This window comes from Typopeltis vanoorti, chromosome 7, assembly GCF_054136105.1.
Source record: "Typopeltis vanoorti isolate ZY-2024b chromosome 7, IOZ_Tvanoo_1.0, whole genome shotgun sequence".
Classification (NCBI taxonomy): domain Eukaryota; kingdom Metazoa; phylum Arthropoda; class Arachnida; order Uropygi; family Thelyphonidae; genus Typopeltis; species Typopeltis vanoorti.
Window position 1 is genome coordinate 67,542,889 of NC_143555.1, and position 24,161 is coordinate 67,567,049.

General features: G+C 34.4%; 1 protein-coding gene across 1 annotated transcript in view; it reads right to left on the minus strand.

Moving 5' to 3' along the window:
* The window catches only part of ZnT49B (solute carrier family 30 member 9), a 244,361-nt gene that overhangs the window by 60,004 nt on the left and 160,196 nt on the right, over positions 1-24,161 (minus strand). Inside the window, exon 13 of the mRNA XM_090395926.1 lies at positions 7,784-7,823. Coding sequence (XP_090252052.1) covers positions 7,784-7,823 — 40 coding nt within the window. The remainder of the gene's footprint in view (positions 1-7,783; positions 7,824-24,161) is intronic.

Here is a 24,161-nt window from a genome sequence, read left to right on the forward strand (position 1 = left end):
GGTGGTGGGACATTGCATAGAAGTATCGTTCTGTATGTACAATACTTCTATGCTGGTTTTCTGTATACTGAATAGCTAAGGGAAGTTTTTTTACTTGGTTACAAACTACGTTATACTCAACAAGAAATTATGTTCTCATTTTAGTCCTATTTGCTTATTATTGGGTAATGGATCAGAGCAAGAATATAATTTCTTGTCAGGAATAATACACTGAATAGCTAAGTTGATTCTGTGCAGAGACCTTCAAGAGAATGTCTAAAAAAAAGGCAGGAATATGTTTGTATTCTGATTCTCCAAGTATGTGGGGATGAATGTTTTTTTAAGCCCCAGGATCCTGGAGGACTATTAATTCTGACCAAACATGTACGGCCCAGATAAGCAAAACAATTACAGGACTTTGCCAGTCATCATAAATGATAGAAATGATTTTATTATCATCATCACACCCTCCATGGAGTCAGCAAATTCACTGTATTAACAACATGTTTTAATAACAAAATTAAAAAAATAACTACTACTTCTTCAAATACATGGATCTGTGGAAGGTTTTGGATACAATTAAGAAAGAATTCAGGTTGTAATAAAATAATTGTACAGTATGTACATTTACAGCTGACATATATATACTTGCATACTTCAGTGAAATCAAAATGTTTTTCACTTTTCCCCTTCAAAATGGAAGCATGGCTTGCTAATAAGTGCACGATATTCAAGAAAATGCACTTGAATAAGAAGGCACAAAGTAGACATACAATATGTTCTTACACATAGCTATGTGGAGTTCAAGTAAGACATGTATAGGAGGATATATACCTTTAATGTTTTTTATCCTGATGTCACAGCAGCAGTGTTATTCATAAGCTGCAAGTCACATTACAGTGTCTTGCCAAGCACAAATAATAAAAGATCATAATTTTGAACAAAAAATGAAATATTTATACTAGAAATTCATTTAACAATTTTCAAATCAGGATAAAAATGAAAATAAATCAAATGAAAGCAGATTAGAGAAAATATACAAAAAGACTGTTGATATCTATTTATCCAATAAAAATTTACGTACTACTCCACAAGTAATTGTTAAACACTTCATGGGCAAATTACTAATGTTGATTTTGCCCTGAACAAACATTCCAAATAGTGTTGGATAATTCACTTCAAATTTATCCAGCATGCAACAATTACATTGTTTCAATGTGATTTGTTTCTTTGATTATTTCCACTCATTATCCTCCCTTAAACTGATCATGTTTGCAAAGAGGTCAGAAAGGAAGGACTGACAAACTCCTCAGTGATTTGAAATCAGTTCAAAACAGAACTATCCACTTGATAAGTCACTTAAACATTTGTGGGGAGGGAGAATTTGCATACAAACGTATGGTCAAACAATCTGTAGTCAAAATATCTTTATAGAAACCAAGGTAAATTATAGGCACTATGTGAGAACACATCCAACTGTTTGCAAATTGTTCTTTTTGTGCATTCTTTTGCATTTTTTCATTTCATTTCAACATTTCATGCTATATAAACATTTCACAACTTCAAATATCACGACTAGTTACTGTAAAAATTATATCAATAAAGGAAATTTATCTACTAATCACATCAAACAATTTAAAATTTGTTACCTGACATAAAATTTTGCAGCAGTTATGTTTCATGAATGTTACTCTGATATATTTCATTGTCTTTAGGGCTGACAGCATCTTCAAGAAAATATTTAACACAAATAAAAAAATTCAGGCATATCCAACAGCCATTATTTCTGTAAACTGACAGATACCAAATAGATACAAAAAAAAAAAAAAAAAAAAGAAGAACATGTAGGCAATGTTGAAAATAAGTGAAGAAGGAAGCAGACTTGTAGCACACATCCTCACAGAATATAACATGGTAAACAGGCCAGCTTCCTCCATGCCTTATTTAGAAGAGAACACTTTCATCAGATTGGTCAGCCTTCCAAGGTCACCACTCACATGACACACTAAATAGAAATCAAGGACTTATACTTCCTGACATCTGAAAGTCACTGATTAGCGACTACCAGATGTACCATTCACAACCTCTCTTATGCCAGCAATCACAGAGTTTACACAACAACACACTCTATTTGGTCATTACTTATTTCACTAAATAGTTTGAACTAAATCAGTGTTGTTACAATTCACTATACAAAGTCTATCCAATTTTATTAGTAAACTGTGATAAAAGGAATTAATGATACATAGCTTGGAAAATACTGAAGTATAATTTTCATGTGAAGAGAAATGATATTGATGACTCTTGATAGGGGTTAGAAGGAATAACACAAATATGCTATTCAATCTTGATCTTCTCTATACACGTCCGAATTTCTTACATCATCCTAATCCCAATTCTTTGAAAGAAGTGCAAAGCTTGAGAACAAAGAATTGCAAGTGAAGTGTGCTTCCATAATGCTGTAAATGTATTTTTTAATCCCTCCTCACCATCTGAGATTCTGAACCTTATTTCTCTCTTTCCTTTTTCAGAATTTAAATTAAGATAGGTAATAATTTTCTGCCAGACTGGTTGGCTGAATGGTTAGCATGTCTGTTCTACAGCCAAGAGGCTGTGGGTTCGAATCCTGCCATGGGTATGATGTTTGTGATTGTCCTACAAACTTTGTGTGGAAAGGGAATCTACGACTTTACCATTTATTCTAGCAGAAGACATCATTGCCAAAACCATGAGTTACGGCAGTGACCATATGGCATCTAAGGACATCAAATGTAAAAAAAAAAAAAAAATAATAATTTTCTGTGGTTAGCAGTCATAACCAAAATAGGTGACCCATGTCCATTTCATTTATGATTGAAATATCATTTTTAAACAAACAAACATCACTTCACAATGACCACTGAAAGATAGTAATAGCTGTATATGTTATTTATCATCATTAACTGCAAAGGTTGGTCGATTTATAGAGCCTCTGCTACTAATGGCTCAGCAAAAAGTTAAGCAAGTTTGAGCACGGCTAGTAGTTGGAAGGGGTTAATCGTTCGATGCTGTTGGCACACTCTCCCTTGATAAGTCTTTGGACTCCCTGGAGGTGTTGCATAATAATAATAATAACTACAGCAGAGTGAGCAATAAATAAATAAACAAACAGTTTCTGAAATATTAGGAATATTAACACACAAACATGAGTGGAAATCCTGCAAAGGAAGCTGGGAACTACAAAATACAAGATGGCTAAAGTAAGAAAACTAAAAAAATTTTCTCTCATCTCTGGCATGGTTGGTCCAGTGGATAATCGTTCTGCTTTCCAACTTGCATGCTGTGGGTTTGAATCCCATTGTGGTAGGAATATTTATGAATGCCTTTAGGTAGTAGATTATTTTCATCAACATGTGTGATACAATCACCCTACTTATTGGTCTGATGTTGTTTAAAGAAGCACTATGTATGGTTGATGGATTACCTAACCCTTCTGCCTACACATCTGCAGTACTAATGTGCTATACAGATTTACAATCTTTCATGTGGGGGGGGACTCATAATAAAAACTCCCAGGTCTGTAATGGCAGAACATGAATTAAAACTGGTAATTATGTTCTCTTAATTATATTTAAAAACAAGTGGATATATCTTCTCCAGTCTTATGCCTTATTATGATCAAACCTTCTTAACATTTAAAACTATCCAGTTTATCCACTGTCTCATACAATCCTTGTGTCTGACTATTTTCATAAGTATGAAATACTCTGACAAAGCATAATTATTAGTTTTCTTCTTTGTTCTAATGAAGTCACTCATCTACCATCTCCACTTACTCGTGAGAAAATCTATTTCTCAAATTATATGACAATTTTTCTTTCATCATTCATTCAAAGTGGTTAAAACTCCCATCTTTACAAAACAGTATTACAGAGCCAAAATTTACTGCAATTTTTCTGCATTTATCAGTAAATGCAGCATTCTATATGTCAATCCTATAATCCTGTTAATCTGCAAAAGGCTAGAAACCTTTATATAATCTAGATCAGTGGTCTTCAAACTTTTCAACGCGAGGGCACACTGGGTACTTCAGCACTGTTCAGCGGGCCGTAGTAAAAAAAAAAACTCTAGATATATGAGTTTTATTGAAAGCAGATAAAAACTGATTACAGAGTATGTGAGATTAAATTATCATCATCAAATTCCTGCCATGTACCCTCAAGGGATGTACAGGATATGACAGTACTACATGAAAAAATTACATCATTACTAACTTCCTATTCTTTTCCAAATCGACAAAACTTAAATACAGATCTTTGTTATATTCCCATGCTTTCTCGACTATTTGTCGTAAAGTGAAGATCTGATCCTGACAGCTTCTATTTGGCCTGAATCCAGCTTGTTCTTCACCAAGCTTTTCTTCCACAATTCTTCTCAACCGTTTCTCAAGTATACTTGCATAGATCTTGCCAAGAACACTCAGTAGGGAAATACCTCTCTAATTCTCACATTCAGTTTTATTTCCCTTTTTATATATGGGTACTATGAGAGCTCTACTCCAATCATCGGGAATTCGTCCCTCTGTCCAGGCTTTCTGAACTATGCAGTGCAGCCACTGTAAGACTCTTATACCACCATACTTCAGCATTTCTGGTCGAATATCATCTACTCCTGCTGCCTTTCCACATTTCAAGCCTTTGATGGCTTTTTCTACTTCAAGTATGGATATGTATTCCTGACTGCATGCCTGGTCAGTGTTTTTTATCACTGTGCTGTCATCACTGCTTGTTTCATTTAGCAGTTTTTCAAAGTAATTACTCCATACTTCAAGGATATCTTTTTCTCCTGTTTTCATTTCACCTTTATCATCTCTAATTCCTTTTACAGCACTCTTTCCTCCATTCCTAACTTCTTCAACAACCTCCAGAATATTTTGCCACCTTCATGATATTTATTTTCTATATTCTTGCCAAAGTCCTCCCATGACTTTTGTTTAGCTAGTTTTACACACTGTTTAGCTTTCTTACATTTGTCTCTGTATTCTGTAAGAGTAAAAGCTGACTTATTTGCCAGGAACTTTTGATATGCTTTCTTCTTTTCCTTCACTGCCTCTTTAACTTCCTGTGTCCACCAGGGAGTTCTGATTTTTTTATCTTTGCACACAACCTCACCACATGCCTCTCTGGCAGAATCAATCAATGTTTCCTTCAGAGTTTGCCAATGAATCTCCAAGGTTTGATTCCTGTTCTCAAACTCTTTCATTTTCTTTTCAATAATATTTCTGTATTTTAGTCTACAGTTCACATCTGAGAGCTGCTCAACTTTTATTTGCTTTAAAGCTTTCTTACATGTTATTCTTTTCAATATGAAATTCAATTTTATCCTGCTCAAGACTAAATAGTGATCACTTCCAATTTCAAATCCTCTGTACACTCTGGTGTCCTGCACCAGGGAGAAAACATCACTATCAACAATAACATAGTCAATGAGACTTTTCTTATTCCTAGCCTCTTCTCTCCATGTGAATTTGTGCACATTTTTATGTTGGAACATGGTGTTAGTAATAACCAGTCCATGTCCTGAGCAGAAATCCAACAGATATTTGCCATTATTATTAGCTTTGCTCTTTTCTCCAAATTTTCCCAAAATATTTTTGTATGTCTCACAATCATTTACTACTCTACTATGTAGATCCCCAACAAGGACCAACTTTTCCTTTTTCATTGTGTCAGTTGCTTTTTCTAAAGCCTCAAAAAATTCCTCCACTTCTACCTTAGTAGAACCTTCTGTGGGACCATAGGCACAAATAAGTCTCATTGTCCAGTTCCCCATTCTCATATTTGCCCACATTACTCTACTTGAGACTGACTGCCATTCAAGAAGATTAGCCTCGTATTTTGTGTTGAATACTATGGCTACTCCTTCTTTTCCTTGATTGTTATTGCCTGAATATAACATTTTGTATTTATTGCTCAGAAAGATCTCACCAGTTTTGGTCTTTTTTGTTTCAGTCGCCCCTATTATGTCGATCTGGTACTTATCTAATTCCTCAGCTAGCTCCATTTCTTTGCCATTCAGGCTTCTTACGTTGATAGTACCGATCTTTAACTCTGGTGATGTTGAGTTGGGGTTTGTTTTCAGATTTGTTCCAGTAGCTGACTTTTCGCTGTTCGCCCTGGTTCCCTGGCGAAAACAACGGGGGCCTTGTTTAACCGGGCGACGCCCCAGCTGGCATGAAATTTTGTCATGTTGTACCATCATTTTTTATTTTGGTTTAACCAATAAGAATACAATTTGGTCGGCTAAATCCCAAATTGCCAGCCCATCCTCGTTCGTTCAGTATCAAAGTAGATACCCAACAGGGTGCACCACGAGAAGGTGAGGATTGGACATTAGGTCAGAAGCCCTGGTCAGTTCTCCGCATTCCTTTAAAGGCTATGTGGAGGTCTCCTCTCAGTTATACAGCTTTGACCCTTAAGCACCCCAAGATTAAATTATCGTATATTAATGACAACGAACACTATCAACAAATTCTCATATTTTTATCACAAATTATAATAAAACCATTAATGTGAATGACGTAACTGTGTTTGTGTTTTTAAAATCTTATTAAACTCAGGTTCAAATTTTGAAGTGCTAATTACATGTAGCGATTTCAAATATTCATCAGATAAATTTGCCCTATATTTTGACTTGATATATTTCATTCAGGAAAAAGTTTGTTCACAAAGATACATTGTCCCAAAAATAGAGATAAATTTACAAGCAAATTTGAAGAAATTTGCTTGTAAATTCAAATTTTTTTTCTTCGTTAGTCCATTTTAACCGACCTTTTACAGTCAGAAAGACCGTAACTTGGATTACAGTTACTTTTTGCTATTCAGGAATATATTTTGAACACAATTTTAATTAATGCATTTGAAATCTATCAACACCCTGTTTTTTTTTGTGGATTCTTATTGAAAAATTAGAGCAATTGGCAGGCTGGATAAAATCATATCGCGGGCCGCATCTGACCTGTGGGCCATAGTTCGGAGAGACCCCCCCCCTGCTCTAGACTAACAAGTTCAGGTTTCCAATAGACTGACGAAATACAAGGAAACAAATAATTTACTGGACAGTTCTCACACCAAGCAATGAAATCATGCACTGCCTAAAGACATTCACAGTAGGATTTGAACCCACAGTCTGTTTGGAGAACAGAGACACTATACACTGAGCCATCCAAGACTAGACCTGCTTCATTCATAACAGTGCACATCACCTTGAAGGTATATGCTAGGAAATGATAATAACATTTAAGTTACACAAATTTCATGAGATTGTTAAATATTCTTAAAATAGTGTCAACAACTGGATAATTCTGCATGCAATGTACCTTCTTTCACATAAGAAGTCAGCATTCGTACAGAAACAATCACATTTCACCAGTTTCTTTAAATACAAAATCTAGTACACATTAGAAAAAAAAAAGTTGAATTGTTTTTCAAAATTTATTTTTATAGAAATGAATTTCTGAAATTTATTTTTGAAATTTAATAAGGAAGGTGAGGGGGGGGGGGGGTGCTGAGACATTAGCACCCAGAAATCAGTGGCCATGATTGGTTATTGTGTCAACCAATTCAACTGAACATTGTGGAACTTTGTGTAACTTAATTTAACACTGCAGGTTTAATGGCAATGTGATTCAAATACTTTGAAGCAGTCAATTTATTTATCTAATCTGCTTCTAAATCAAACCACCCATTTTTTCAAAAGTTTGAAATGCGAATAAATATTTCCTAGTTTTTTTTTTTTTTCAGTATGTTTAATAAATTCCACTCACCTCCTTCTGAAAGCAAGGAGCCTCCCAAAATGAAAAAGGCCTAAAGAAAATAATATGTATAATATAACCACTAATATGAATACAAGGTGAATTCATAATTCCTGTTACATGAAATAATGTACTTGTCTGCATTTATCTGCACTGTGATGTAATACCATACATGAAGAAAGTTTTAAAGACTCAAAAGACAAAAAATAATTAACTTTGGTATATTATGATTATTTTTACAAGCATGAATATTTTCCTTAAAACTTAATTTTTACTGCAATCCCCACTGAACCAAGAACATTTAAGAACTGATACAGTTCTTAAACTGATAATGTTTCCCCCTCTAAAATATTATTTTAGAGGAGGAAAAAAATAACTGCCTGAAAAAAAAAAAAAAAGCTTTTTTTTTCCAAGTTAATTATTTCCAAACTATCATTGAATGTGTATCAAGGATACATTGTGTGCATCATACCATGAAACATACGCAGATTGATATACAATTGATAAACGTTTGATATCCACATACAGTGTACACTGATCAGAGAGTCCAATTCTCATACACTGCATGAATCTCCAGAACAATTTCAAAGATCCTAAAAACTAAATAACTTGGTACATACTCTCTCTCTCTCTCTGGTCAATAAACTCACCTCAATGTTACCTTTGTGTTCCACAAAGGATATAAGCAGTCTCCTCTTTTGCTCTAAGATATTTATTAGGTTCTTTGTAGTTTAATGTAAAACAGGATGCATCAGTTGAGGAACATTAGTCTTACATCCTCTAGTAGAATCACCTGGACAAAAATCCATCTTTTACAAAGATGGATTCCAGTTCAAGTTAGGGTGATGTAGCATTGCTACATCACCCTAACTTGAACTGGAATGACTGCATTTCCTTACCAAGAATTTTGAATGTCTGATCATTATTAATTGTAAAGTAACTTTTTTTTTAATCATCTGTACACACACCAGGGGCATATATTCCGGGTGTGCTGCGCACACCCATGGAATAGCAATATCACCGATATTATATTTTTGCATATATTCCTGTTAAAGACTCCCCTAACTGTTTCCTGGCTTCGCATGATTCCTAAAATTAAACACAATGTACTAATGCTTCATAAAGAGAACACTTTTCAACATGTAAACATTGCATCACATTTATTTGCATTAATAGCCTAGGTGTGTGGTCACAAATACAGAAACCTTTGAGTCCTTTAAACAGATGTACAGATGGTGTAGCAGGTCCAATTCTTAGCATTCCAGTGGTTTGAAGCCACCTAGAAGATGGGGGGGGGGATGTGCTGAGACAATAGCATCCAGAAATCAGTGGCCATGATTGGTTATTGTGTCAACCAATTCAACTGAACGTTGTCATTTATCATGAGTTAGTATTTTTTGAGTTTCATCTGTTTTGCGTGCACAAAGTGTGAACTGACATGTTTAGGACACCGATATAGACAAGTTTTTAATATATTATTTTCTACAAATAATTTATAACTTTTTTGCTCATATTTACAATGGGAAACAGTGTTGACAATCTACTGACTGTCTCGTTTTCTGACAGAGCTTTTGGAGCTTTTGTGGATTGTATGATTAGAGTCGAAGGAGGTTGGAACTTCTGTATAAATAAGTAAAATGAGTTATTTCAACCTTTCTTTGCAAACTTTTCTGGATTGCAAAATCCAAAAAATAATAATTTCCCAAGTGATTACTTTTTTCTGATTGCTGTGTGTATTATATGGCTGTATTTAAAAATTGTATCAAAATTCAAGTTGTATGTGTCTCACTCTAGTATTTGCCAATGATAATCTAATCTCTCCACAAAGCACAAACCCTTTGTGTTTCTCACATAAACAGCGTGCGTGAAGAATACCTATAGTTCATTTGATCTTGATGCTTTCCACATTTAAAATTACATTGAATGATAAATTAAAGTATTCAGAGATATCCCACAATCAATTGCACTGGATCAATTAAGATGAGTGCTGATGCACTACACATTCTTAAAACTTTCATACATCAATTATAGCATGGGTTGCATAAGCCACATGACAGCATGCCCAACCTAAATAGCCATGCGACGCCACTGATATATATGTATCAACCTTATGGCTACTACAATATGCTGCTCTAGCTCACATAACGTTTGAAATCTATTGTCATTTTACCTTTTTGAATTGTCAGTTCCACTGAAGATAATCAATAAGTTTCAAATTAAAAATATTTGGTTAAATACTTCAGTAATAAATTTTCTTGTGTCTATGTGTTAATAAATTGTTTTTTCTATCTCATAAGTGCCTTAAAACAAAGTTTGTTTGTTCCTACCATCTTCAATTTTTAACATAATGCCACATTGATGTCATCTCTATTTACTTCCTTAATTTTTCTCAAAACTTCTGGGGTATCTAATCTTTGATCAATTTGCTTTATTTCTAGCCCAACCCTCTAATCCTCTAAGTTAAAACTGGTTGAACACCGTTTTGTATACTGCTAGTTTAATGCTTTAGCTAATTCTCTTATTTCATATAAATTTATTTAACTGGCTCCTCACCATCCAGCTTTGCATATTCCACTGTTTATTTCCATATTTAAATTGCCATCTTCACCAAACATGGTGCCTAAATTACTGAAATATCTATAGATTCTCCACTGAGAGTGCAGTTGGTGATTACAACATTCCTACCTATTTTCATAGTTTTATCTTCTTTAAGTGATTTTCATGCTAAATTTGTTATAGTAGTTATTCTGCAGATTTACACTGTATTTATTTAGTAAGATAACATAATCCACATAATGTAAAGAGCTAAGTTTAATATCTCCAATTTTGATATCGAGTTTGATTCCACTTTTCTTCAAATAATATGATCCACATAATAGATGATGAATAAGAATAGAGATAGTGTGGTGTGCCATTCTTGTGTTACACCTGATTCTACATCAAATCACCTTCCTTCAATTCTAACTGCAGACTTACAACTTAAACAGAAATGTTCAAGTTGTAAGTAAATGTTTATAAGTTTCTACTATTTGGTTCAGAAAAACTTTATACTCTCTCTCTCTCTCATGCAAAAAGATCATCAAGCCATGCCTTAAACGATGCACAATTTCTGCACTCACCACACTTTCAGGCAATGTATTTCACTCGCCAATCACTTTCCATGAAAAGAACCTGATCCTCACTTCCCTGTTCAGACCCTTCTTATTCAGCATCCAGGGACAGCCTCAAGATCCCCCACCCTGCTTTCCTCTAATCTATGAAAAATTTCTTCCACATTAATCTGGCAATCTCTCACCAACTTGTCTCAACCATATCCCCTCTCTTTCTTCTATTCTCAATAAGTTGCATTCCCTCAATCTTACCTCAATATGATATTCCATACACCTGACGCTAACTTAGTAAACTTCTCTGGAACCTCTTCAATACATTCCCCTGAAAACCAGGTGACCAAATCTGTGCACAGTAGTCATATGTGGCATGATCAAATCCTTATACAAAGGAACCATAATCTCTTTGCTTCTACATACATATCAATGTCTTCCTCATTACTGCCATAATCTGTTGGGATGTTCTTACAATATTAGCAATGTGATCCCTAAACTTCAAAGTTTCTGTCTCCATCACTCTCCCAGATCTCTCATTTCCTCCATCTCCTTCAAAATTTCTCCATTAATTGTATATTCTGCACCCCAATATTGTCGACTAAATTTCAAGACCTCGCACTTTGCAGAATTAAACTGATAGCTCTACTCATTTGCCCACTCACATAGTCTATTCATATCCTCCTGCAAGGATAAGTCTGCTCTACTTCTCATAGCTATTCCCAAATTTGCATCATCAGCAAAAGCTTCTTCACATCTCCAGTTAAGCTAGTCTCAATGCCCTTAATGAACGAGTTAAACAATAATGGTCCCAAAACAGATCCCTGTAGCACTCCATATATATATAGATCAGTTTTTTTTTTTTTTAGCGATTTTGTGGGGAAAAAAGTCAGCATGTCTGGAAAGAGCTCCACAAATATCAGTGTCATGGTGGGATTCAAACCAGAAGCCTGCTGACCATGTACTTAATTTCATTCCCATGGCATTAAAATACTAGAACAGAAAACATAATTATAAAAGTTTTGAAAATTCATTTGATTATACAAACAGAATAACCACCATCTTATTTTACACTTAGAAATGTTTTAAGGGATTCTTTGCTACTACAGTGAATATATAAATATTACCATGATTATAATATCTGGTCTATAATGAACAGTTAAGAGAAATAATTTAAATAGTTATTAAAAGAAGACATACTTACAATACAACATAAGTTATCAGATTAACTATAATGAGGTGCAAAGAGAGCTAATAAATTATAGATACAAGAATTTTAATAGTAAAGAATAAGAAATGTTAATTTCTGAAAACTACTTAAAGAATTTTGAAACGTCTTTAAATCTTTTTTTTTAAGTTTATATGAAAATAAATTTGCTGATGCAGCAAGAATTATAAATCACCCTGTATATTTTTCAATGACACTAGACCTGACAAAGATCATGTATTACAGACATTGGAAATAACAGATGTATGCAGAATATCCATTATCTAATAGACTAAGTGAAAATACTAATCAATAACAGTCTTAAATAGTTTCAATGATTATTACTGTCACACATCAAGAGCAAACTTCTACAAGGAATGATCAGCCATACATTTATTCAGTCAATTAAAATTTAAAACGCTTTATTTATTATTGTTTTTTTAGTAAAATATAACTGAAATAATTACTTATTTCATTAAACAAGTTTAATAAAAAATTATTTCTATGTCAAAATTAGTTATCAGTAGAAATGAGAACTATCATCATTATCGATTTCCTGATATGCACCCTCAAGGGACGTAGAGATACTATAACAGAATTAGATGATTAATTTTGCATTATTATTAATCTTCTATAACAATTTCCCTTCAAAATATTTTATCACTTGTCAACATTGTAATACTGTCATATCATGTATTTCTGTCTTCTAGGGCAGTTCCAACTGCATCAAGTTGGAATATGATGCAAAAAAACGACAGACTGTTGTCTGTCATTTTCGCATGAAATACCTGTTTTGCTAACCTTTCCTTTTTCATTCTATTTTAGTGACTATACCAACTTAGATTAGATCTGGTCACACATTCTTGAATGTTAACAATATAAAATCCCTTCCAAATATTGTCATTTCTAATATGATACTGCCATTGCTAGCATCTGTTCACTTCCTTAATTCATTTTTACAACTCTCATATCTACAGTTTCTTGAATTTTCTTTTCTAGTCTCAACTGCTTTATTTCTAACCCAACTCTCAGATCCATAAGTTAAAATCACTTCGAACGGAGTCTTGTACACTGCTAGTGTTCTGGTTAATTTCTCTCTCAATCCATATAAACACCACAGTTTTGCTTATTCTATTCTTCACCTTCTTCCCTTCACGTATTAGGCATAGTGGCCTGTTATGGGTACGGCTTAGCTCTTCTAAGCCGTACCCATCCCGAGGGGGATAAGGTGGCTAGCCCTATACCTCCTGGTGTGTCCCATGTCTGCGTTCAAGGGGCCGGTTTGCCTGCTTGCGGGAGGAAAAACCCCAGATAAACTAGGGAGAAAAATCCTGCAGTCCACATCCAAGACCAGCTAACTTGGCTATGACTGAGAAAGATCCTTAAACTCCTTTCCCAGGCATATAGTTGTGAAGTGCATAGCCACTAGGCTAACCGCACAGACCTTCCATATTTAATGCCATCTTCACTAAAATTGTGCCTAACTGAATTGAGGTCTAATTCAAGATGTTTGAAGTAGAACTGTCATAGTCCCTTACCTAGAATACTCAGTAGCGTAATTCCTCCATAATTCTCACATTCAGTTCCTATACATGTGTGTGTGTGTGGATACTGATGTTATGGAGGAATTACTTTATATAGGGACTATGACAGTTCTACTTCAAACATCTTGAATTTGACCTTTTAATCAGCTGGCTGGTTTATGCAGGAAAGATACTGCATAACTTTTATAACTCTATATTTGAGGATTTCTGATCAAATATCATTTACTCCAGCAGTCTTTACATATTTCAGGCTTTTCATAGCTTTCTCTACCTCAGGTATTGATACATATTCCTGAGTGCGTTTCTCTTGAATATTTTCTACCACTTCCCTGTCACTGTTTGTTTCATTTACCAGCCTTTCAAAGTAATTACTTTATGTATCCAGAATATCTTTAGTTTCATTTTTTTTTTTTCAATAACTTCCAGAATATTTTGCCATCTTCATGATGTGTCTCTCATGACTTCCCATATGGCACAGAATGTTGGCCTCTTAAAAAACAACAACAAAAGCTATACACCACTGAGATGAAGTGCTGAGGTGGACTGAAGGCCTTGCCATGCTGGATAAAATGCATAACATACACATCCGTGGGAATTTCAAGGTTAGATCTATTGCTGATAAAATAATTGAGCACCAGCTTAGGTAGTCTGAACGTGTCATGAGATGCCATGTAGAGAACAGGATGTGGAAAGTAATGGGAAATGTAGATGGAACCAAGAGGATATGGCAGATCCCATTTAACATGAATGTCCCTTATAAAAAGACCTTTTAAACTTTCTAGTTAGAGACACTAACAACCCAGGAGAGAATATCCCAGTGATTATGAACTAGGAGAGATGACCTCAAGTAAAATGGGTTAATCAAGAGAAACACATGGCTTATAGGAATTATGCAATTTCATTACAGCAGGTATAAAACTCGAGCATTACATCATGAATTGAATATACTTTAACAAAAAAAAAAAGTGTATTGTTGTTAAAGAATGTATACTAAAGAAAATTATTTAACTTATTTTTTTGAATCATCATTTTCTGGTGCATACCTTCATGGGGTATTCAAATACTGTGATACTTGGGAAATGATTAACATTTCACAACCAGTTTCCTATCAACTTTTTATTAGTATATTATTATCAGATCCTCAATTTCACAATTTCAGTCTTGTAAAGCATTCTTAACTGCAACTCACCTACATCTTGGTCTTCCTTTATGTCTTTTCCTACAATTTTGCCTCAACTTTGCTTTGCTAATCTTTCATCTCCCAATCAGTTTAAATCTTAGATTAGCTCTGCTTATGCATATGTCAACATCAATAATGTCAAAGTCTTTTTTGGATATCTTTGTTTTTATTATGGTTCTGGCACAAATGTCATTTGATCATCTCTCTAATTTTCCTCAAATCTCTCAATATATGCAGCCTCTAATCTTTATTAAACTATTTTACTTGTAAGTAAACTCGAATATCCATATCTTAAAACTGAAGACTACTGATTTCTCTCTTATTCCATATTCAACTGGCTTACCATTGTGCCAACCTTACTTATTCTATTAAGGATTCACATATTTTATTTGCCTTTTCATTCAAAATTAAGCCTAAATAGTTAACTTATTCTATAGGTTTTCTATGAGAATGCAGTTGACATTTTCTTGCTGAACTTCAAAAACAGTAAGTATAAAAATGACAACAGTTTAGTCATTTTTATACCTACTGTTTTATATACCAAGTGCATTCTTCTTTTCAAATGTCTTTACTTTTCTCCAATAGCATTCTGAAATATGAGTCCATAGTTTACATCTAAAAGTTATTCAACTTTGCTTCTTTTTAAATATTATTATTATTATTACATAACACTTCCAGGGAGTAAATTTGGTCACCTAGTTTTCAATGTGATGTGGAAATACTAGAGGTTCCTAGTTGGCTATGGAGAGAAGTTAAAAGAATGTGGATTACAGAGTTTGGTGGATATTGAAGAAAAGAGGTGATGTGATAGAGATGCTTAAGTTAGTGAAAAGATTTTATCCAATTAATACAGAGGGGATTATAAAAAGAATAGAAGGTGAGAAGGGTAAGAACTAGAGGCATCCCTGTAGGTGTAAGAGTGTTGTGAAGAAGGGTGTGAGGAGATTTACTACATGGAGAATTGTAGATGAATAGAACACATTACCAGAATACTCTGTTAATGCAGGGAGTTCTATGGATTTTAAGATTCAATATGATAAATATGATATCAGTTGAATGAACTTCCCACAATGAGTGTGCTGACTCCATGAAAGAGTGTGATAATAATATTCAACAATACACTTGACCAAAGACTAGAGAACGCAGATATGAGAGTCCTGAGAAAGATTATAGGCATGAACAGATGGCATCAATGGCAATATCATATTAAAAACGAGGATATTAGGAAAGAACTTGATATTGTCAGCATTCAGGAATGCGTTAGCAGAGCTAATCTCAGGTGGTATGGTCACCTAAACAGAATGGGCGAGGAAAGATTAGCAAAACAAGTGTTCTCTGCCAGGTTGGCAGCAAAACGACCCAGAGGAAGACCAAGATATAGGTGGATTGATACGGTACAAAGTGCCTTAGACGATAGAAATATAAGATCTGATAATGTTGGAGTCTTGACAAGTAACAAACTGATTTGGAGGAAAATTGTAGATAGGAAGTTAGTAATGATATAATTTTTTTACGTAGTACTATCATATCCTGTACACCCCTTGTGGGTACATGGTAGGAATTTGATGATGATGATATATGTTAACAAGTTTATCTTTTCCCCCCAATCACCTTTTTGCCCACCTGCAGTACGAATGTGCTATAGGCTGAGTAAGAATCTCTCATGGATGAACCCCCGCCTCCTTTTTTTTGTGCAATGGCAAAGATGCAAACATGCCTAACATATTATTATTACCTGAGACCTTGAAAAAGTCAGGACTCATCAATAGAAGCGACATATCACTCCCACCTGGTATATATATTTTTTCTTGAATTCATTCATACTACTTGCACTTACCACCTCGAAAGGTAAACCATTCCAGTCACGCACTGCATTATAAGAAAAAATTCTAACTAGCATCCCTTCCTTGTGCTGCATTTATCTTCAACTTTGATAGATGCTCTCCACATCCTCCATAAAATTAAAAATTCTATCTAAGTTGTCACCATCATATCAACCGTCTTTCTCCCATTTGCTAGTGTCTACAGTCCAAATATTCTCAATCTGTCCTCATAATCTACATTCCATAGTCCCAATATCATCTTTAACATTTTCCTTTACACTCACTGACACTCTCTCCAGTGTATTTACATCACCACAACAGGATACCAGATCTGTGCAAAACAAACCAGGTGAAATGGTATCAAGGCCTTGTAAACATGCAAAATTACTTCCTTATTCCTTACATGTCAATGTTCATTTCAGCACTGCAATTATCTTCTGAGTTGTACTCACAATCTTTGCTATGTGGTTCTTGAACTTCAACTTCCTATCTACTAAAATTCCAAGATCTCAAAACTGATCCATTTCTTCTAGCATAACCCCACCAATACAATATGATATTTCCTATCTACATTTTTAGCAGAATATCTAGACTTGGAAAAGTAAAAATGATTAGCCACAAGAGTTTATTAGCAATCAGCACATTATTAGGAAATGTCAGTATAAGTATTGTTTTTTGTCTGAACACATTTCTTGTTTTATGTTTAAATTTTCAGTTATGCATCCTGGTGAAAAAAGGGATGCCAGAATATTACAAAATTTATCAAAAATGCATAATATACATAATTTTGAATGAAAACTATGCATTAAGATAAACTGTAGGTGCCACATAATGTTTGCCATACATGCGATAAACTGAGAAAATGGCTCAAGATAACAGTCTCTTACTCTTGCTAGAGGGATTATGTGACATGAACTGAAAATGGAGACCATAACATTATGAATCAAAAAGATATTTCCTATCTACATTTGAGAAATTTATGTCTGCCATTAGATCTGTGACTCAAGGGCAGCATAATCTCTACCTAACACTTTCAACTACCAGATTCACTTAATACAACTAATTCAACTTCAAATGCATCTTGCTCTTAGACTAAAACTGAGAGTGAACCACAACAGTTCATGTGAAGCAAATTAAATGATTTGGTAAGAGATCTAGATGAAAGATCCTTTGATCTACCAAAGGATCTGGCAGATACTCTGGGACAGAGAGACCCAAAACTACAGAATTCGCTTGCATGTTCAAGGGAAGTCCTTTTTTCAGTACCAAAGTCATGAGATTAATTTATATATATCATACTTTTTTTGAAGGAAGATTCATTAATGTATTCTCTAGCAATATTTCTAGAGGAGTCAGACACCTTAACTAATTATAACTCAAGACAATTTAAGTTGCTCATTGATTCATCTAAAAAAAGTGTCCATCTCAGTCATTCATTCTGCTTACTTAAAAAAATACTTGCAAAAACTTTGAACTTCTTGGTAAAGTGAAGATCTGAAAATTCTGTCTGCTTCTGGGCAGCAATCTCAAACATGACATGCAACTGTCATGTTTCTTTGTGAATGAGACAACAAAGCCCCATAATCAGGGATAAAAAAAAAAAAGTGATGGGAGAGAATAATAACATTCATTCTAGGCTCAGCAATATTCTTTGTAAAATTTAGTGAATCCAAAAAAGTTCTTATACTACCAATTCAATATGGGCTGGTGGTATACATCATAAAGCCTCTCCAAGACAAGTCAACCAACAGCTTTCTGAAGTGTGCTACAAATGGAGCTCTAGAAACCTTGGTGTGTACTGCCACCAAAAAGGAAATGCCAGCCATACTCCCAAGTGGTAAATAACTTTTAACCTGGTGAAAATAAACTGCCTTGTTTATTAGAAATTTGAAGTGGCTGTTGATATATTTGGTCCCCAGAACTGGGTTGGTTTCTGGTTTACAACCATTTTTTTTTTTTTTTTTAAATCATATGGCTGTGTGGGAAAAACCCTCAAGAGCATATGGAGCACACTACAGAGACCTAAACCTTTCCAACTTGAGATTAGACTAATTACGTGGTTCTAAATACTGGTGGCCACTAGATAGTACATAGGACTCATGTTGAGGGTAATGTACCAGGATGCCTCGCAACCAACTGGTAAATAATCTAGCTGGGGCTTACTCTACTAGATCATGCCTGGAGGGGATATGAATAAAAATGATATATGTATCATTTATGTTTAATGTCAGATGATTTTTTTAAATGCTTAGAATGAGTAGCAAAAATCATCTAATTCAAGAACTTTTATTTTGTAAGTCTAGTTTAATTACATTAGCATCTGCCAAGTAACAGCCCAGGCTGCTATTAATAAGAATTGTATATGACACTCATTCAGAAAGTTTGAGGAAGCAATATTACTCTCAAAGACTAATCTCTTTCTGGATAGCCACTCAGAAAACACTTATTATGAACGTGTAGTTACTCAATATTTTAACCTTTGCATCAAATTCATCATTTGAAGTGCATACATGTATATAATGAACACAAACTAATCCACATCTCATTAGGGAAATCATAGAAATCAATTATGCCAACAGTGAAATGCACCTTAGCTTGTTTTCACTACAGTTGATGACCTTGAAACACTGAGTAACTAGGAGAGATTAGTCAATGCTGGAAGTAGAACACTGGACAATAAGTAGAAGGACAGGACTCCAAGATGCTGCATCAAGCCACTGAAGTCAATTCCAGCCACCAGTATTACTAGACTACCAAACAAACTCAGCAATCTAAAGGAAACTGTGCAGCATCTTCTTCATCAACTTGGGCAGGTCAATAGAAGCTGTTGAAAAGTTCAGAAAGAAATGACACTAGAACATAGTGCCAATATCTGTATAGAATCATGTGTCAATCCTAGGGATGAATGTTTCACTGTTTCATCAAACAAACTTATCTGAGATGAAAGGAGTATTTTGCCCAAACACTCACCAGACTGATCTGGTTGAAACAGCACCTCTGATCATACAGGATAGTGGTTCAAGAACAACTTATATATTTGGTGGAATTTTGAGGACAGAGTCCATTTTGAGTTCCAGATGGATGTACCATCAATGCCAACCTCCATTCTATTCTCAACTATACAAAGCTTAATACAAGAAAAAAAATTCAGAAGTTGGTAATGAAGATTCTCCCTCTCCCTGCATACAACACAGTCCTGGTTCCATTACATTAACGCTCATTCTGAGTGAAGACTAACTTCCTGAACTAATGATTCACAAAAAATATGAAAGAATGGGCTGCTAGAAAAGAGAAATATCAAGACCATTATACATGGTGTATAATTTGCTGGATAATATCTAAAATTGTGTTATCATAAACATCCAGCTAATTTTTTTCCCATTTGGCTGACTGAAATCTAAACAATTGAATGCATGACAAACTTAAGTGTTCTCTATGAGATACCATGCTAACAGCAATTATTTCAGGAAAGTGGGATTTAATTGTGCAGGAAAACTTCGCTTAACGCAAATTCGATATGTGTGATAATCAGATAGTGCGACTGAGTGAAATGATGCTAAATACCGCTTTAAAAGAGTGATTAATCAGTTAATGTGATATTTTTACGTTATGCGAAATTTTACATTACGTGAATTTGTCGCCAATCTGCAGCGAGTGAAAAAGCTGGAAGTCATTAAGAGACATGACAGTAGAGCTAGCAATACAATGATTGTGTGAGACCTGAGATACAGCAAGTCTACAGTTTGGACTATATTAAATAAGAACAAAGAATACAAAGAAAAAGGAAAAGTTGCTACTGCTTATTTAAGAAAGCAGATCATCTGAAATAGAAGCCATTTAATGACTGAGATGGAGCATCTTCTATCACTCCGGATTGAGGATTATAACAAAAAAAAAAAAAAAAAACCTCTTAGTAAGGCAATATTCAGACACAAGTTCTCTATATTTTTACCTCATTGAAAGACCAAATTTCAAGAGGAATATGAAAGCTTTACTGTGAGTTTAGGATAGTTTGACCATTTTAAAAATCAAACTGAACTGCATAACGTAAGAATAACTGGGGGAATCTGCGGCCAAGTTTCCTGAAGAATTGCAAAGGATAATTCAGGAGGGTGATTATGATGATAAGCAAGTATTCAACATCAACAAAAACTGGTCTCTTTTGGAAGCGTATGCCAACAAAAAACTTTGCTAGCTAAAACTGAAGTATTTCAACCAAGATATAAAGTACCTAAAGATCATCTTATGCTTTTATTAGGAGACAATGCAGAGGATGACTTTAAATTAAAATCCATGTTAGTTTATCGTGCACAAAATCCAAGATCTAACATTATTGAAGAAATCAGCACAATTGGAAAAGGACTTACATTTAATGAACTGGATAATAAAGATGTGAGAAACTTGCTCGATTCCCATTCAGAACAGTTAAGCAAGAATGATCTCCTTCAAATAGAAGAACAGTGTGCATATGGAGAAGATAAGGAGTACAAACAAAAAGAGTACATTACTACTAAGAAGCTAACTGCAAAAGAACTTGAGCTAGTTTACAATCACATTAAGTATGCTAAGGAAATTTTGTTTGATGCTGATCCTTATATGGAAAAAAGCTTCAAAGTCCAGCGAAATCCTGATAAAGCAATCACCAGCTGTCACAAATTGCATGACAAGACGAAAAAGTCGAGCATGATTCAAACATCTTTACTTAATTTTTTGGTAAAAAAGTAGCTCAGTCAAATGTTTAAACATTAAATAAAAATTTAAGCAATTGATGTTTATTAACTTTAATGATTTTATCCTCTAATATAGCTTAAATTGTAAATTTTTTTGCAAATTTATGCTAACTGATTAATGAATTATAATTATTCCTATTGTTTATTGCATTCGATTAACGTGATTTTGCTTAGAGCACATTAATTGGATTAATTAATCACATTAAGTGAGGTTTTCCTGTAATTGGATTTAAATGAAGTAAGAAGTGATGCTAAGGAAAAGGAGGTGAGATATAAGGGAGGGGAGGGGAAGAGAAACAGAGCCAACTCACATTTTCAGTAATTGCAGTTGATTGATACATCTGAGTTGCAAAAAAGTACTACAATTCCTTTAATGTAGTGGAAAAGTTTAAGAAAATGTTGTGCTACTAAATTAATGAATGTGTGTGTGTGTGTGTGTGTGTGTGTGTGTGAAAGAGAGAGAGATTAGCTGAATGTTCATCATACATCAGATACAGTAAACAACAAGTCTGATGAAATCCTTCAAGAAAATTCTCTAATTAGTATATACTTGGTATTTAGTTATTAGTATCTGTAATAAACTTTAATTACTGTATAACTATATACTTAATTGGCATTTCAGGTACTGACTTGTAATACACAACTAAAACATTAATTCTCATACGCCAACTTTTCCTCTTTTTTGAGGAAACTTCATCATCATCATCAAATTCCTGCCATATGCCTCAAAGGGTGTACAGGATATGATAGTACTACATGAAAAATTTACTTCATTACTAACTTCCTATCTACAATTTTCCTCCAAATTAGTCTGTTACCTGTCGAGATTCCAACATCATCAGATTTTATATTTCTTTCTTCTAAGGCACTTTGTATAGTATCAATCCACCTATATCTTGGTCTTCCTCTGGGTCATTTAACTGCCAACCTGGCAGAGAACACTTGTTTTGCTAATCTTACCTCACCCATTCTGTTTAAGTGACCATACCACCTGAGATTAGCTCTGATAATGCATTCCTGAATGCTGACAATGTCAAGTTCTTTCCTAATATTCTCGTTTTTAATATGATACTGCCATTGATGCCATCTGTTCACGCCTCTAATCTTTCTCAGGACTCTCGTATCTGCGGTCTCTAGTCTGTGGTCAAGTGTTTTACTTCTGACCCAGCTCTCAGATCCATAAGTTAACAATGGTTTGAACACTGTCCTGTATACAGCTAATTTAGTGTTCCGACTAATTTCTCTCTTATTCCATATGAATTTATTCAAATGACTTCCTACCATACCAGCTTTGTTCATTCTGTTGTCTATTTCCATATTTAATTTACCATCTTCACTAAAAATCGTGCCTAAGTAGCTGAAATGTTTTACTAGTTCCACAGGTTCTCCATTCACAACACAGTTGACATTTTCAATGATTCTGTCTATTTTCATTGTCTTTGTCTATTTAATGCTGACCTTCATACCATATCTACTACAACAGTTATTCAATTTAGTCAGAGAATCTTGCAGATTTGTAGTGGATTTATTTAGAAGTATAACATCATCTGCATAAAGCAAAGAGCTGACATTAACATCTCCAATTTTGATATGTTTAATACCACTTTCCTTCATAATGTGATCCATATAGATAATGAATAACAGAGAGGATAATGTACATCCTTGTCTCACATCAGATTTAACATTAAACCATCTTTCTGCACCTCCTTCAATTCTAACTGCTGACTTACAACTCAAATAAAGACTAAGTATTGCTTGATATAATGCCCCATTGACACCATAGAACTGTAGTGTATTGAATAGCTTCTCTCTTGGCACCTTGTCATATGCCTTTTCCAAATCAACAAAACTTAAATACAGATCTTTGTTATATTCCCAAGATTTCTCAACTATTTGTCATAAAATGAAGATCTGATCCTGACAGCCTCTATTTGACCTGAATCCGGCTTGTTCTTCACCAAGCTTTTCTTCCACAATTCTTCTCAACAATTTCTCGAGTATACTTGCATATATCTTGCCAGGAACACTCAATAGAGATATACCTCTGTAATTCTCACATTCAGTTTTATTTCCCTTTTTATATATGGGTACTATGAGAGCTCTACTCCTATCATTGGGAATTCGTCCCTCTGTCCAGGCATTCTGAACTATGCAGTGCAGCCACTGTAAGACTTTTATACCACCATATCTCAGCATTTCTGGTCGAATATCATCTATTCCTGCTGCCTTTCCACATTTCAAGCCTTTGATGACTTTTTCTACTTCAAGAATGGATAAGTATTCCTGACTGCATGCCTGTTGAGTGTTTTTTACCACTGTGCTATCACTGCTAGTTTCAATTAGCAATTTTTCAAAGTAATTACTCCATACTTCAAGGATATATCCCCCCCCCCTGTTTTCATGTCACCTTTATCTCTCCTTTTTCACATCTTTATCACTCCTTTTACAGCACTCTTTCCTCCATTTCTAAGCTTCTTCACCAACCTCCAGAATATCTTACCACCTTCTTGATATTTATTTTCTATGTTCTTGCCAAAGTCCTCCCATGACTTTTCTTTAGCTAGTTTTACACACTGTTTAGCTTTCTTACATTTGTCTTTGTATTCTCTAAGAGCACAAGCTGATTTATTTGCCAGGAACTTTTGATATGGTTTCTTCTTTTCCTTGTGTCCACCATGGAGTTCTAATTTTTCTATCCTTGCAGACAACTTCACCACATGCCTCTCTAGCTGAGTGCCGGAAATGACAGAACAAAGTTAAATGAAATTAACTGGTCAGATACTATGACCCTTCAATTAATTGAAG